This window comes from Mycteria americana, chromosome 7 (genome assembly GCF_035582795.1).
Source record: "Mycteria americana isolate JAX WOST 10 ecotype Jacksonville Zoo and Gardens chromosome 7, USCA_MyAme_1.0, whole genome shotgun sequence".
NCBI classification, from domain to species: domain Eukaryota; kingdom Metazoa; phylum Chordata; class Aves; order Ciconiiformes; family Ciconiidae; genus Mycteria; species Mycteria americana.
Genome location: NC_134371.1, coordinates 44875922 through 44891415, shown reverse-complemented (window position 1 = coordinate 44891415; position 15494 = coordinate 44875922). Strand labels below are relative to the sequence as shown.

At 38.8% G+C, this 15494-nt stretch overlaps 1 protein-coding gene across 1 annotated transcript in view; it reads right to left on the bottom strand.

Moving 5' to 3' along the window:
- PTPRC (protein tyrosine phosphatase receptor type C) overlaps nucleotides 1-15494 on the bottom strand; it is a 69814-nt gene that overhangs the window by 10436 nt on the left and 43884 nt on the right. Inside the window, exons 12-22 of the mRNA XM_075509155.1 lie at nucleotides 13410-13532; nucleotides 11793-11948; nucleotides 8709-8899; nucleotides 6207-6267; nucleotides 4751-4859; nucleotides 3488-3519; nucleotides 2204-2319; nucleotides 1566-1656; nucleotides 1393-1469; nucleotides 1127-1163; nucleotides 589-686 (exon numbers count right to left, since the gene is read on the bottom strand). Coding sequence (XP_075365270.1) covers nucleotides 589-686; nucleotides 1127-1163; nucleotides 1393-1469; nucleotides 1566-1656; nucleotides 2204-2319; nucleotides 3488-3519; nucleotides 4751-4859; nucleotides 6207-6267; nucleotides 8709-8899; nucleotides 11793-11948; nucleotides 13410-13532 — 1091 coding nt within the window. The remainder of the gene's footprint in view (nucleotides 1-588; nucleotides 687-1126; nucleotides 1164-1392; nucleotides 1470-1565; nucleotides 1657-2203; nucleotides 2320-3487; nucleotides 3520-4750; nucleotides 4860-6206; nucleotides 6268-8708; nucleotides 8900-11792; nucleotides 11949-13409; nucleotides 13533-15494) is intronic.

Below are 15494 nucleotides of genomic sequence, written 5' to 3'. Positions count from 1 at the left end.
GCTCCTGCCTGTCTATAACATCAACTTGGGGATGCTGTAAATCCACATGCTGCCAACCTTTTCATCTTTAAAAGCAGTTAAAACAGCAGTTCTCGTTCTTCCTGCTGTACCTTGAATAAGGAACAAAAGCAAGCCAGAAGCACCCAAGCTTCCAGTTAAAGGAAGGACAAAGACAATGGATAAAAAAAATATTCTGTCTAGGATTTACTGAGGGCATTGCCGGGATATCAGAAGATAATAGACAGGAGAAAAATACATACCATACCTTTTATGACAGGTCCGTGAGGACCTAGAGTTCTACCTTGAGCCCTTTTCTGGATTTATTAGCTGTAATTTGGGAGCTCACCCTCTGCTACTTACAGCTGTGACTAAAGTGACATTTTCTGATAAGACTGGTAATTCCATAAGACAACACTGTTTTGGCCTGCTTTCCAATATAGGTTCTGCCACAACAAGAGAACAGCAAAGAATGAAAACAAAGAACTAAGAAGAAAATGTAATTCACCACAGCACAGCAACCCTTTCTGTTTTCAGACAAAAGAAGGATGGAAAGATGGATGGAGGGATGGATGGATGGATATTTCTCACCCTCTTTCCTTCCTCACAGCGAGTCACCATGACAATAATAGTTGCCTTCTGTTCCCAGATCATTCTCCAGAAATCATCCGTGGTTTCATCCTTGGGGCCTAGCAGGAGATATTTTAAAGGAGTTTTTCAAAGAGTGCAGCTACATGAAAAAAAACACTTGACTTCTTGACATGCTTAGACATGCAGTCTGAAAAGCTAACCAGAGATCACGCAAATAACAGCCACACACTTGATTTCATTATGACTGCTGCCATTAGGCTACAACATTTTAAAAGTCACATATATATCTTTAGTGCATTGCTGTGAAATCTGAAAACTTTTGGTGTAAAATTATACATCATGAGAAATCTGGCTTTGAAGTACAATTTATTCATCTTCACAAAATTCCCTAAGCAAAAAATCATTGGCAACTTTTTCACATTAAATTTCAAAATGTCAGATTTTCAATTTTTCTTTAAATTTGCTAATACTTTTTTACTACCCTCTAACAAAAAATGGGTGAATAAAGAAAGCATATTCTTTTAAGGTTAAAAATTACCTTGTGCAGCAATGTATTTTCTTGGTTCTTTGAAGCCCTATAAAAAGTACAATGTTATCAACTTTTAGAAAGGAAGCATGAACAATTTAAAAGATCTGCAACTTTAAAAATAAATTCAATATGCAATAGTCCAGTAATACTGAATACATTACAAAGATGGAAAGAATTCAAATGGAAATCCTCAAAGGTGTTTGATGCATGAAACGTACAGACTACAGAATTTCTTCAATAGTGCCTAAGACGTTTTTTAAGTAGAAGTCACTCACATCAATATAACTTGCATTGATATAGTCTGATCCTGGGTCCCCTGGGATCTCTGAGAGCTCAACACGGTTATGATCATCTGTTTAAATCATTTAAAACAAGATAATTATATTATCTCAAGATACTGAGAAAACAAATATTCATAAAACACACAAAAACTGTAACAAATACTCACATGGAAGGATATCAATGTAACGGTTTTTGTTCTGATTATGGCTTTTTTTGGCCTCCTTTATTGAAAATTTAGTGAAAACTCTAGGAATACTCTGTAAAATACAATGTTTCTTTTATTAGGTAAGCATATATTTAAAATAGCTTCTACTTACAGTCAAATGCATATGGAAGAAATTTGGTACTACTGAGTCTGGAAGATAACATTCTGTTTCATAAGATACTACTTCATATATTTCTTATATGTAAAATAAACAAATTTATTTTCCCTTAATATATATAATATATATCTCCACAACTATATATTATTTATATCCCCATGGCTATGCAGTAAGAAAGAGTATTAAACATATACATTAAAAGGTACTTCAGTATGAGAAGTATTTAGACTGTGTATTTTATACTTTTGCTGAAAAACACCTTCAGGAAAAAAAAAAAGTACCATCATCTTATAATGACGAGAGCTTGGTAGCAAAATTAACTGAAGCCTATTTGACCTTAGATGAGAATTCACTCAATTTTCTAGATTCTTATTTTTTTATTTATTTATAACCAGTGCATATACTTCAAACACGATCTTGAACAGAATTCTTCCAGCCACTTGGCTACAAATCTGTCATATATTTTGAGCCAATGACAAACCTGAAATTCATCCAAAAAAAGTCTTCCTTCATCAGCAATCTTCCTCTTGTACATGTCCAGCAATTGCTCCGAAGGTATTGGCTCTATGTTCAGAAGTTGCCTGTCATCATCTTTAACTGTGTAAATACGTTGAACATTTATCGTTACTGACTTTGAAAATGTAAATTACATTTCAGTAAACGTGATTCTTGAATTGTCAGATGAATTAACAAAAGGACAAACCTCTTTATTTTAACTAAGCATGTTTATTTTTCAAAAAAATGGTGTTGCTTGAGCCAGCTGTGAGCAAACAGGCCCTGGGAACAGCAGAACTTGTTCAGCTCTGCTGCCGGACTGGAGACACCTCAGGAGGAGGCCCCATGCGGGGACACCGCATTAACAGTGCTTTTGTACGAAGTGGTGGTTGTCCCAGCCAGGTCACCAACAGCCCCAACACCCACAACAGTTACATGGCCTTGCCCTCTACCTCACTTCTGATCATTTATCGTCAGTGGTAAAATGGAATACTGTGCAAACAACCTACAAATGCAATAACATGTATTGCCTACTTTTCCAAATTTTCTCCAACTTCTTCTCTCAGTCGCAATAATCTGTAATATCATCTTTACTAATAAAGTAATGATTGAACAAGTTTTAACATCTCTAACTAGAAATTTATTCATTTTTCATTTATATTGAAAAGATTTTTATTTTTTAACAACCGTGTGCCTAAGCAAATGGATTTGAATATCAGCACAGTATTACTTCCCATTTAATGTAGTTAATTTCTGTGGGCTTGAATGTCATAAATCATTTTTTTCTTGAAGCTTTCTGGTATTGACTGATTCTGTCTTTCTTCATAGGCTTTGAAATATTGTGCAAAAAGTTGCACAAAATGTTTGGTTTCAGCCTTCAAAGGTTTGCAGTAAAAAAATGACTGGCTTATGTTTAAATTCTTGCTTTGAAAAAGGTGCACAGGAAAGGGAAATTCTGGTTGAAGCTGTATTTGATTCTGGACTTACTCTCAGGGTTAAACATATCACAACCATTGTCTGCGATAACAAATTTGGGGTTGTAATTAAATAATAAATAAGAGGTTTTCAAGCACTGATAAATTTTCTGTTCATTTAAGTACAAATACTCCTGCTATGTATTTACAGAAGTATTTTTTTTTCTCGAAATGAGGTGTTACCATGTTGATATCTATAATCTATGCATACAACCTAGAATGTAAACAATCCAAAGGGGGCAGCAAGACATGTGACTAATTTTATTTCCACTTGCTAAATATATAAAGATACTCACCTGCAACAAGGTTCACGCCTTCAGAAGAACTGCTGTAAGAAGGAAATGCATCTGTAAAAGCTTTGACTAGTAAGACATATATATGATAATGAGTTAAATAAAAGCAGTTTCATACGTGAACACCAAGACCGTCCATAACCAGCAGACCGCATTACAAGCGCTCTGTGAAACAAGAGTGCTACAACTGGGACAACTGGGACCCTACACAGAGCTGGTTGGGATCCTTGTCTTCCTACTCTGAGCACTATTGAGGCGGAGAAACAAGGGAACCGCATCAAACAGCTTTACCGCTTGCATAGTTTTGTCTATATCACCTGCAGCAAACATGTCTTTAATTTCTTCACTGGAGTGACTGCTCACACCATCTTTGTTTCTCTTGCTACGTAAGTGACAAAAAACTAACACATACATAAAATATAATGAAACTAAGTTTAAATGCTAAGTAGCCAAGAACCAGCCAGACTCTCCGGAGCCGTACAAGCAAAAATTAGTTTTGCTTCCCTAAGCATAAAAGTTCGTATCTGAGCAAGAGCAGCTCCCTGTCCCCCTAAGGGGAAGAGCAGGGGGTGGGGGGAGAAGGGGTTAGAAGAGACAAGTCCCCAGGTTCTGCTGTTGCCAGAGGGCTGAGAGGTTTCTGAAGAAATTGCCCTAACTCCTCCATCTCTACCAGCAGCAAATGCCCCCTCACACATTGCACCACCTCCCTTCGCAGCAATAGCAGCAGTCAGCCTGGCTTTCCAGGGCTCTGGCACAGTCACCTGGGAAGGCAATGACCATTCTTCTATCGCCATCCACTGTCCTCCAGAACTGCCAAGTCACCGAGAGATGACTATAATAAACAAAGCCTCCCTGAGATACTGTTTTGGGTGAATAAGCATTTGAAAGAGTTCCAAGAAAATATGTATTCTTTTCATTACTTTTAACTTAAATCATGAAGGAAAGGTTTTCCAGATATTTGTGAATATTTTTTCACAAAACTAGTGACAAAACATTTTGTTCTAGCAGATCTGTTCTTCTGTGCCCTGAGAAAAGATATAGCAGAGAGATTTTAAATCTATTTCCTTTGTATTTGCATTGCCAGACGAACTACCAAAAATTGAGTTTCTTTTGAAAGGATTAAAAGGGAAAAGGATGTCTTTTCCCAGTATTAATGAAATATCAAAATTGTAACATTTTTGCATTACCCACTGGGAAATCTTGTGGAAGAACAGAAAGCCCTCCCCCCCCATTTATATAAGAGAGGGAGACAAACACGAAGCTTACCTAAGCTTTTTTCTGTGAAGATCATAGATTTTGTACAGAACCAGTAGTAAAGCAATTGATGTCACAACAATCAAGAACGCCAAGAATATAATCAGGGCTTTAGAATTATCTAGCAACGGAAAAAGAATGTATTTATTATTTCTTGAATACATAATTAATGGCATTTAAAATTACTTCTTTTCCTTTTTTTTTTAATCTGTATACTTCCTAGAACCAGGGCTCATTGATTTTTTTGTGAAAAGAACTAAACAATTATTTTTAAGTGTTTAGTTTAAGTTTATTATTCCGAAGTGCCAAAAACTTTTAAGCTCACAGAAAAGGGGGAAATTTTATTTCTTCATTAAGAAAACTTTCACTTAAACTCTCCACGTCCACCTGTCAAAATGCTACAACTCACTCACTGGTTCAGCATTACCATGGTTGTCTCCTGCTCTGTGTGACCTGTACATCTGAGCAGTGGAGCTCTCAGCTGCTCCTGATTTGGGAGTTGGGAATCCCTGCAAAGTCACAGATGTTCAGCTCCTGAAACGCAGGATCTGAACACAGGAAAATAATCCTAAAGTGAATAATTAAAGTTAGAGAAATTAATTTCTAGTTGCATTCAAATGTTTCCTGAAGAAACCACAGCTGTGTAGTAATTCTGAATTATGGTCAATGACTTGTCAACATGCTCTGTTACGTTAATGCTGAATGAGGACGTTATTTTTTCAAATGCAGATCAACTATTAACTATAAAAACAGGTGTCCTGGTTTCAGCTGGGACAGAGTTAATTTTCTTCCTAGTAGCTGGTATAGTGCTGTGTTTTGGATTTAGTATGAAAATACTGTTGATAACATGCTGATGTTTTAGTTGTTGCTAAGTGGTGTTTACACTGGTCAAGGACTTTTCAGCTTCCCCTGCTCTGCCAGGTGCACAAGAAGCTGGGAGGGGGCACAGCCAGGACAGCTGACCCCAGCTGGCCAAAGGGCTATTCCATACCATATGGCGTCATGCCCAGCATAGAAACTGGGGGGAGTTGGCCGGGGGGCAGCGACTGCTGCTCGGGGACAGGCTGGGCGTCAGTCGGTGGGTAGTGAGCGGTTGCATCACTTGGGGTTTTTTTGGTTTTCCCTGGGTTTTGTTCCTCTCTCTCCTCCTTTCTTGTTATTTTCTTTTTCATTACAATTTATTATTATTATTATTAATATTATTATTATTATTTAATTATTAAGCTGTTCTTATCTCAGCCCATGAGTTCTCTTACTTGTGCTCTTCAGATTCTCTCTCCCATCTCCCTGAGAGGGGGGAGGGTGAGTGAGTGGCTGCGTGGTGCTTAGTTGCTGACTAGGGCTAAACCATGACAACAGGCAGTTTGGATTTTTAATTAGGAGCAATTGTAACGGAATTCACAATTTACACTATTACTCTATACTATGTTAAAGTCTAAAAGTAAAAATGCTGTATATATTTACTTACATCTGGTTCTTATACTCTTCTTTACTGGCTGCCCTTTATAGTCTCCATTAAACACTAAGATCTGCATGCAGTGGGTGAGAATAATAGAGATGTTAAGATATAACAAGTAAAATTTTCTGCATAACATTTTTTAAAAAGCAAAGCCCAATGAATATTCAAAATACATCCATATATTTTCAATGAATCAACCTCATTGACAGCAGGATATGCTGTCAATCTTTGTATAGCCATTTATAGTGCTGCTCAGGTTTCCACCTAAGTTACAGCAAGATCTAGATCCAAAAATATGTAGATGACTGGAAAAAAAAGTTAGTGAAAGAGGAGACACATTTTACAAAATCAAAATCAGACATATCTCAAGGAAAAAATCAAATTTATCTCTTATCAAATCAAAATCAAATCTCTCAAATCTGAAATCTCTCAAGCATGTAATATGTAATAAAACATCATTATTTTATTTGCTTCAACAGTAAATATACAAATAGTCAACTGAATTGGATATTTTTAATACAAGTTCCTGTATGGAAAGTTATTCATAAAAGGTTAAATTATAGAAGCCAAAATAAACTTTTAAATAAGTTGCTTTCTTGCAACATTAACTTTTGGGTACTTTAACTGGTGTTAAAATACTAACTTGGTTTAGATGTGTTTCTATTTCATAATATATTTTACATTCATCCAATCTTTTAAGTTTCCTTAATAGAAATTCCTATCAGATCTAACAGGCAGCTTGACGTTTGTACGTCAAATATTTCACACTTTTCTTGTGAAAAAAATCAATCCTACAATTAAACTTAAAGATTTAATACTAAACAGTGGAGAACACTACCAGGATTTAATAATAGTGATTTTAACAGTAATATTCTCCTGCTTCTAATCATCCAAAAGGGGAGGGAGAAGGGCTTTCAGCACCATTGCTGACTGCAGCCTGAGTTCTTACTGAGCCTACCCGATCCCTTAAGAGAAACCTCTCCTGAAGACTCAGAGGACTGTGCCCCAGCTCCCGCCCTCTGCTCTAAAAGGCCAATGTGTTCAGGGGGTTGGTGGTTTCCGAATTCTGCAGCTGGGAAGAAAGCCATGGTAGGTGGCAATATCCAGAGGAACAGCAGAGGTGGCAGAGAAAACAAGCAAGAAGCTTCTCATACAGCAAAAGCCAGAAACCTAGTGCACAGCAGTCAGGATCAAAACCTCACTAAACCAAAAAGTATGCTGGGTAGGCTCCTCTTTATTCCCTGAACAGTTCAGTATGCAGATAGAAGGGAATCGTGACATTTGCCAACTCCCACAGGTGATCTGATTTTTTTTTCTTGAGCCTTCCATATCTTGACTCAGAATCCTTTCATTACTACTTAAGGCCATAAGGCTTTCTCTGTTTGTCCAGTAAGAACTGGGCAAAATAAGTTCGAAGCAGAAGCCAGGGTTCAGAGCCAAGCAGAAGCCAATTTCTTCTGTAAGGCAAACTGCTCGCTGCAAGTGGTGTACAAAAAGCTTACAAGAGTGCAGGGGTCTTGTACTATGGGGGCAATGCAAGCATCTTTTGCTCCTTACAGGACCTTGTCTTTATTTTCCAAATACAATCCTTCTGAGCAGAATCCGTTGGAAAAATACTGACAAAGCATTGGAACAAAACCTAGGCTGCTCAAGTTCTCTGATACTGCATTTCCTCAGGAAGACACAGAGAAAAGAGGAAAAGATCATGGCAAATGGGTGACATTGATTCCTAAAAGTAATAAAACACCACCATTCCTACTGGTTACTTTCTTACCTAAACTTTACTGAGAGGAGCTGTGAGGATATAAAAAATATTCCTACTGACCACATTAAGGGCATCACACAAGACCATTGGCTTTGCAAGCAACAAATGCCAAAAAGGGTGGAATGCCTGAAAGAAGAGAAAATAGCAGGAGGCCTTCAGGAAAGTGAAGCTTGTAAACAGAGGAGGATATATTTTGTATGGAAACAAGGACTGGCTTGTAAAAGGCTGATGTAAGGGCATGCGAAAGGATCTCAACTGCTTTACACTAACTAGTCCCTGAAGCATCAAAAATCTTCACAGTGGAAAAATTCTGAACAATTTCTTTCTGAGCAATTATCTCAAGACTTAAATCCCTTATATATCCTCTGATTGAAATGACAGTCACACAGTCATTAAATGAAATGTGTTTTAAACACTAAAATATCAGTTATACTTAAGAAACTACTTTAAAACTTATGGAAACGCCACATTTCTCTTTGTCCCAAGTACAAACAATCTATTCAGCTTGTATTTTTCATGCTGTCAGAACCTATGTGGAATAGCACAGAAGGGGTTGATTGATAGGCTAGTAACATATGCATTTTATTTCCAAAGTAACAGCTACTTCTTTACATCTGTGGCCTACAGATCCATAGATTAACTCCTCTGCCACCGTATTTGCCTTTTTTCCTAAAATCAAGTACAATATGCTTAAAAACTGAAAATACAGTAATATTTTATATATTTAATTTAATAAGCTTACTTACCGTAAATGTATAGTTTGTCAAGTATAAGAGATTTTCTCTTTTAAAATCACAACTACTGGAGTTCACTATCTCATTTTCCCAAGTCAATTCAAATATTTTTTGTGGTCCATACACTTTTTGACTTTTGCAGTTAATTCGGACAGCATTATCAGCTGTCAATGTGGCATGAACATCAGTCACTGGCAATGGTTCTGTTCACAAAAGAAGTGTTACTGATGAGTCTATTCTCATATTTTCAAATCAAACATTTCAACAGCTGTATGTGTTCATGTCTGTCTGTTATCTTCTCTCTTAATAATGTCATATATTTTCTTCCTTAAAAATTTCAGCCCCAATTTAACAAGATAAATAAAATCAATTTTGAGTTAACCATAGGCTTATCTGAACTGGAAAAGATGTGAAGTGGAACTGAAAAGGCTGGGAAGATCAGAGTTCTATTGACAGTCAGGCTGTGAAAATAATATGATGGCAACTATCTCTCTTGTGTCTGACATCCCTTTCTCATTTGAGGAACATGGGACAACAGACAAGACAGGGGAACGAACAGTTTTCTGTGTGAGTGTATGTTTCAAAAGTTCTGTAAATGAAATTTCCTACCAGTAGTTACTAGTATATTTCAATATTTGGAATAGTATCCTTTTGCTTAAAGTGTCACATTGTCTTAAAGCTGGCCTAAAACCACAAAAACTTTTTACTTTTTAATGATAAGGAATCTGTTAAGTCTAATCTGTGTTTTCTAACTCTAATTTTGTATGTTGTAGCAAATGGGCTTCAGACTGGAGGCACAGCCCAAGGGACCTTTCATTGAGAGCTTATCGAATCTTTCAGAAAGTAAATAATCTTCTGCGTAAGGCAGGTCCATTAGCCACATTTCAGTAGAACACCACTATGGAAATTTTCTTCAAAATCACTTCAATTTGCAAGCTAGCATATTAAAAAAAAAAAAAAAAGTAAAAGCCAGTTGCTTTTTTCTTCATATGAAGAGCTGAGATGTGTGAGGCTTTATGAGCAGATCAAATATCCCACGTGGGAAGTGGCAGGGTATTTTACTTGGCTGAGCATGCGGTTACGATGTATCTGCTCATTTTTATCCACAGGGCAGATTTGTTAGATTCCTATTCAGCATACTACTGAAAGAGCTGTGCCAAGGAGAAAGTGAATATTTCTGGAGGCAATGTGTTTGTTGACGATGAAAAAATATTTTATAAAATGTAGGGTTTTTCTCCTTCCAAGGAGTTGTGCTCTACTGACGTATTCTCCTGTTCAAGAAGCCATAAAACTCTTCCACAACCTGCTTGATCATGTTATCAACTGTTGTAACAGTTGGAGAAGGTTTAATAAATACCATTAATTCATGAAGGCAAGCAACTTGTTATTTTCTCAAAAAATAAGGGAACTGAGGTTGTTTTCCAGACCTATAAACTTACATTGTAGACTGTAATCTTCACCTGAGTTATTAAAATATGAGTGGAGCCCGAGAAAGTGGGGGCTCCAAAATATAATATGCTCAAACTATATTATCATCGAGAGAAAAATCATGATTATGCTCAAATTAGGGCATCTGAGCCCAGACATTTTTCAGTTTCTGTTACAGTTAAGTCTCAGATCAAATGGTTTACATTATCAATCAGTTCATTTATCAGCTTTTTTTTTTCCACGGGGCTTCAGCTGATAATTTTGATCCCTGTACTCTTTCAAATATAAACTAAAATTTGTTAGCTCAATGACCAAGAGTAATAGGAAGATTCCAATGTTTTCATAGGTTGTCTATAACACTGGATACAAAAGCTCTGTATATTCCACAGAGGGATAGGATTCAAATTCAAAACAACAGTCTGTCAGAAGCCCCTCTATTTCCCCAAGCGCTACAGAAATACATTTAATAAAAACAGCAGTCAGATTTAATGTTCTTATATATCCATTTCTACATACTTTTCAGGAGTGCTAAAAGCAACAAAAGATTTAATTATTCCTGCTATTAGAGGAAAAATCACCACTATATCATTACATCACTAGCACAAAAAAAAATTCTTTTTCATTAAAAAAAAAATCTTTTGCTTATTCAGTGAAATTAAAAGAAATATTCATTTAGTATCTTACCAGGTATAAACCATCATAGTTTCCCTATAGCTGTATCTCTGTATTAGCTGAGTCTGGAGGTGGTGAAACTAGAGCTAAAAAAGTACTGGAAGAAATTAGATAAACATGGTTTTTTGGGTGGTTTTGGTTTTGTTTGGTTTGGTTTGGTTTTGTTTTTCTCAAAGAAGGAATTAAAACAGTACGAGGCTCTATATCTGAAGATTAAAAGGGGAAAAAAATACCCCCCAAAATAGAAAGGACTGCGTCTCTATCATGCCTTGTCTGCATCAGGAAAATATCTGCAGAGTCTGTTGGTTTGGGGTTTTTCTTAAGCTTTTCTTGTAGTTCTATCAATTGAACATGTATGGCAAAAAAAGAATCAGGAGCCCGGGGGTAAGCTTTTGAAAGTATAGCCCCAAAAAGGTGCACAGACCTTTCTGACAGCACAAGGGTTGGCACACATTTGGCTTTGACCTAATAGGGAGTTTGAGCAGCCGACTGTGTACGTGTATATCCAAACTAACCGAAACCCTGTACAGACATCAGTATTGGTGTAGCCTGGGTAACGCAGGTCTGCTTTGAGCAAACAGACAACTACAGAACAGAAGGTACTTTCTGCATGTGTTTGTAGGTTTCATGCCACAAAGAAAAAACGAGTGTTTTTCATTCTCTTTTTGTTTAATTTGAATCTTTTCTTTAGATTGGGACATAATGCTTTCTAAAATCTTATCAAGAATTTCAAATTAATGCAGAATTTTTTAAAAAAAATCTAGTATATATAAGAAGAATACTAATACTAAATGCATAATAAAAAATAGATTAACATCAAGTAATTAAAAAAGAAACACTAATTATATGAATGCCAATAAAATTCTTTTACTGTTAATCAGTTTCTTGGCTAACAGTAAGAACATATATGAAATATAATGAAGTACAATAAGAAAGTACATATTCCCTGTGTTAGTATCAGCCTTGTTCGTAACAGTTAGCAAACAAGAGACTTACCCGCCGATTTTGTCGTAAAGTTATATGTTGCAGTGTTTCCCATAAATCTTTTGTTACTATATCTGCTGTTCGTATATGCAGTCACATATACAAAATCGTTGGTATAAGGTTCTAATCCACAGCAAGTAACATTAGTCGTGTTGACGTATTCTGGACCTTTAAGAAAAAATGAAAAATGAAATCAATTAATGAAATTTATGTTAGGAGCACAGGAACTCTTACATTTCACCAGAACTACCTGAAACCACTGTCATGTGTACTTCTATTTTAATTACCTTGTACGTGGTTGGTTTGTCTTGCTTCCTAATGCTAAGTGAAGGCTCAGGAAGAGGAAGAAATATATTCCCCACTCAAACAGGTAGAAAGTTGAGGTTTTGTTCTGTTTTGGTTTTTACTCTCTGAGTATGTCATTGAAATGGGTGTAATTAGAAACTAACATGAAGCGCGTTGATAAAGAGAGGCTGATACTTTATTCTGTGTTCAACTTGGGAAGGGGTGAGTAGGCACATGTCAAAAGCCGCTCTGCACACTGTGCAAATCTGTTCTGGTATGACGTCAGAGATGTCACGTGCTTTCGGTAGTGGCAAGCAGGACAGAAAGGAATTGCACAAGAAGCAATATGAGCAAAGCTATTACCGACACTGCAGCTGGGGCTTTGGTGGCTTGAGGAACTGGGGAGCAATGGCCTTTCCATGTTTCCTTCTGGCTGCTTCAGATGTGACCTCCCCGCACCCCAGCATACCACCTTCGTCTCCTGCACTGGCCAAGCCAGACCAACCACAGAAACTGGTGTATGTGGCTGACACCCTTTTGGGTAGTGGTCAAACTCGGGGCATGGAGAATGGGAGACATTATTTGTATCTGGGGAACACATGAGCATGACAGCCTGTGACATGACATGACAGTTCCTGTGGCAGTCCAGGTTTACAAAACATGCAGTATGTGAAGAGAAAGAATGAATTAGCCCAGGACCAGCTTAAACTTAACATATATTTCCTGGAATCAGCTATCAGACTCTTCATTTTCAAAACATCATTTTCCAGTCCTTGTTTTGAAGAAAAGCTCACACCTGGAAAACATGCTCCCAGCATAACAGATGCAGACTTCTCCATCTAAATGTAAGGTGGCCTAAAACAGCATATCTGAAAGGAGTGACCGTTTAGTAGGAGACAACCACCTGTCTTTACCTATCTAAACACGTATATGCTAACTGCCATACTTAGGACCCTTGACTTTTACATACATTGTTGTTACTCAGAAGGCAGGTTCCTGTCTTCTCAGAGGATATATTAACCAGCTATAGCAGCACTTTCTGAGACAGAGCACCATGCTACAAACTGATCAGGCAACTGATGATCTTGTCATAACTTGTTCTTAATACAAGAAGCATGAGAACTGAAGGGTGACAGAGTTGTGTCCTGAAATGGTAAACTGAAAAACCACATGGTTCAACTAGAACAACCTCAAAGGAAAGAAACTTAAACGTCTGTACCAAAAAAAAAAAATCTGCACAGTTCGAAGAGGTTCCAATATCATTTAACAGTGCATCATGCTTGGTGCTCTGTAAATATTAAAACATGCAAAGAATTATTCAATACTGAAGGGGCATATACTTACTTTTGCCAGGGCATGTCACCCTATAGCCATGTATCGGACCCTTTGAAATGTTACGAGGTTCCTCCCAACTAACTGATACATTTCTGGGATGACAAACTACAGAGATATTCGGTGCGTCTGGAGCTGTTGAAAAATAACAGGGAGGGAGGGAAATCACACACAGAATCACACACAGAATCATATAGGTTGGAAAAGACCTTTAAGATTATTGAGTCCAACCGTAAACCTAACACTACCAAGACCACCCCTATACCACGTCCCTAAGCACCTCATCCAAACATCTTTTAAATACCTCCAGGGATGGTGACTCAACCACTTCCCTGGGCAGCCTGTTCCAATGCTTGATAACCCTTTCAGTGAAGTAAAATTTCCTAATATCCAGTCTAAACCTCCCCTGGCGCAACTTGAGGCCATTTCCTCTCGTCCTATCACTTGTTACCTGGGAGAAGAGACCGACCCCCACCTCTCTACAACCTCCTTTCAGGCAGTTGTAGAGAGCAATGAGGTCTCCCCTCAGCCTCCTTTTCTCCAGACTAAACAACCCCAGTTCCCTCAGCCACTCCATATAAGACTTCTGCTCCAGACCCTTCCCCAGCTTCGTTGCCCTTCTCTGGACACGCTCCAGCACCTCAATGTCTCTCTTGTAGTGGGGGGCCCAAAACTGAACACAGTATTCAAGGTGTGGCCTCACCAGTGCTGAGTACAGGGGCACGATCACTTCCCTAGTCCTGCTGGCCACGCTATTTTTGATACAAGCCAGGATGCTGTTGGCTTTCTTGGCCACCTGGGCACACTGCTGGCTCGTATTCAGGCGGCTGTCAACCAACACCCCCAGGTCCTTCTCTGCCAGGCAGCTTTCCAGCCACTCTTCCCCAAGCCTGTAGCGTTGCATGGGGTTGCTGTGGCCCAAGGGCAGGACCTTGCACTTGGCCTTGTTGAGCCTCCTACAATTGGCCTTGGCCCATGGATCCAGGCTGTCCAGGTGCCTCTGCAGAGCCTTCCTCCCCTCAAGCAGATCAACACTCCCACGCAACTTGGTGTCGTCTGCAAACTTACTGAGGGTGCACTCGACACCCTCATCCAGATCATTGATAAAGATATTAAACAGAACCAGCCCCAACACAGAGCCCTGGGGAACACCACTTGTGACCGGCTGCCAACTGGAGTAAACTCCATTCACCACCACTCTTTGGGCCCGGCCGTCCAGCCAGTTCTTAACCCAGCAAATCTTAACCCGTCCAAGCCATGAGCAGCCAGTTTCTCCAGGAGAATGCTGTGGGAAACCGTGTCAAAGGCTTTACTAAAGTCCAGGTAGACAACATCCACAGCCTTCCCCTCATCCACTAGGCGGGTCACCTTGTCATAGAGGAGATCAGGTTGGTCAAGCAGGACCTGCCTTTCCTAAACCCATGCTGGCTGGGCTTGATCCCTTGGCTATCCTCTACATGACGTGTGATGGCGCTCAAGATTATCTGCTCCATCAGCTTTCCCGGTACCGAGGTCAGGCTGACAGGCCTGTAGCTCCCCGGGTCCTCCTTCTGGCCCTTCTTGTAGATGGGTGTCACATTAGCTAATCTCCAGTCAGCTGGGACCTCCCCAGTTAGCCAGGACTGCTGGTAAATGATGGAAAGGGGCTTGGTGAGCACATCTGCCAGTTCCTTCAGTACTCTTGGGGGGATCTCATCAGGCCCCACAGACCTGTGAGTGTCTAAGTGGTGCAGCAGGTCACTCACCATTTCCCCCTGGATTATGGGGGCTCCATTCTGGTCCCCGTCCCTATCTTCTGACTTGGGGGGCTTGGTACCCAGAGAACAATTGGCCCTATTATTAAAGACTGAGGTAAAGAAGGCATTAAGTACCTCAGCCTTTTCCTCATCCTTTGTCACTGTGTTCCCTCCCCCGTCTACTAGGGGCTGGAGATTCTCCTTAGCTCACCTTTTGCTGCTAATGTATTTGAAGAAGTATTTTTTGTTGTCTTTTACGGCAGAAATGATTGAATGAAAATGCAAAATATTCCTCTTTTTACCTACTTTGATTAAATTAAATTTCATTGGATACTAAAGCAAGATACCAACAACATGTAAT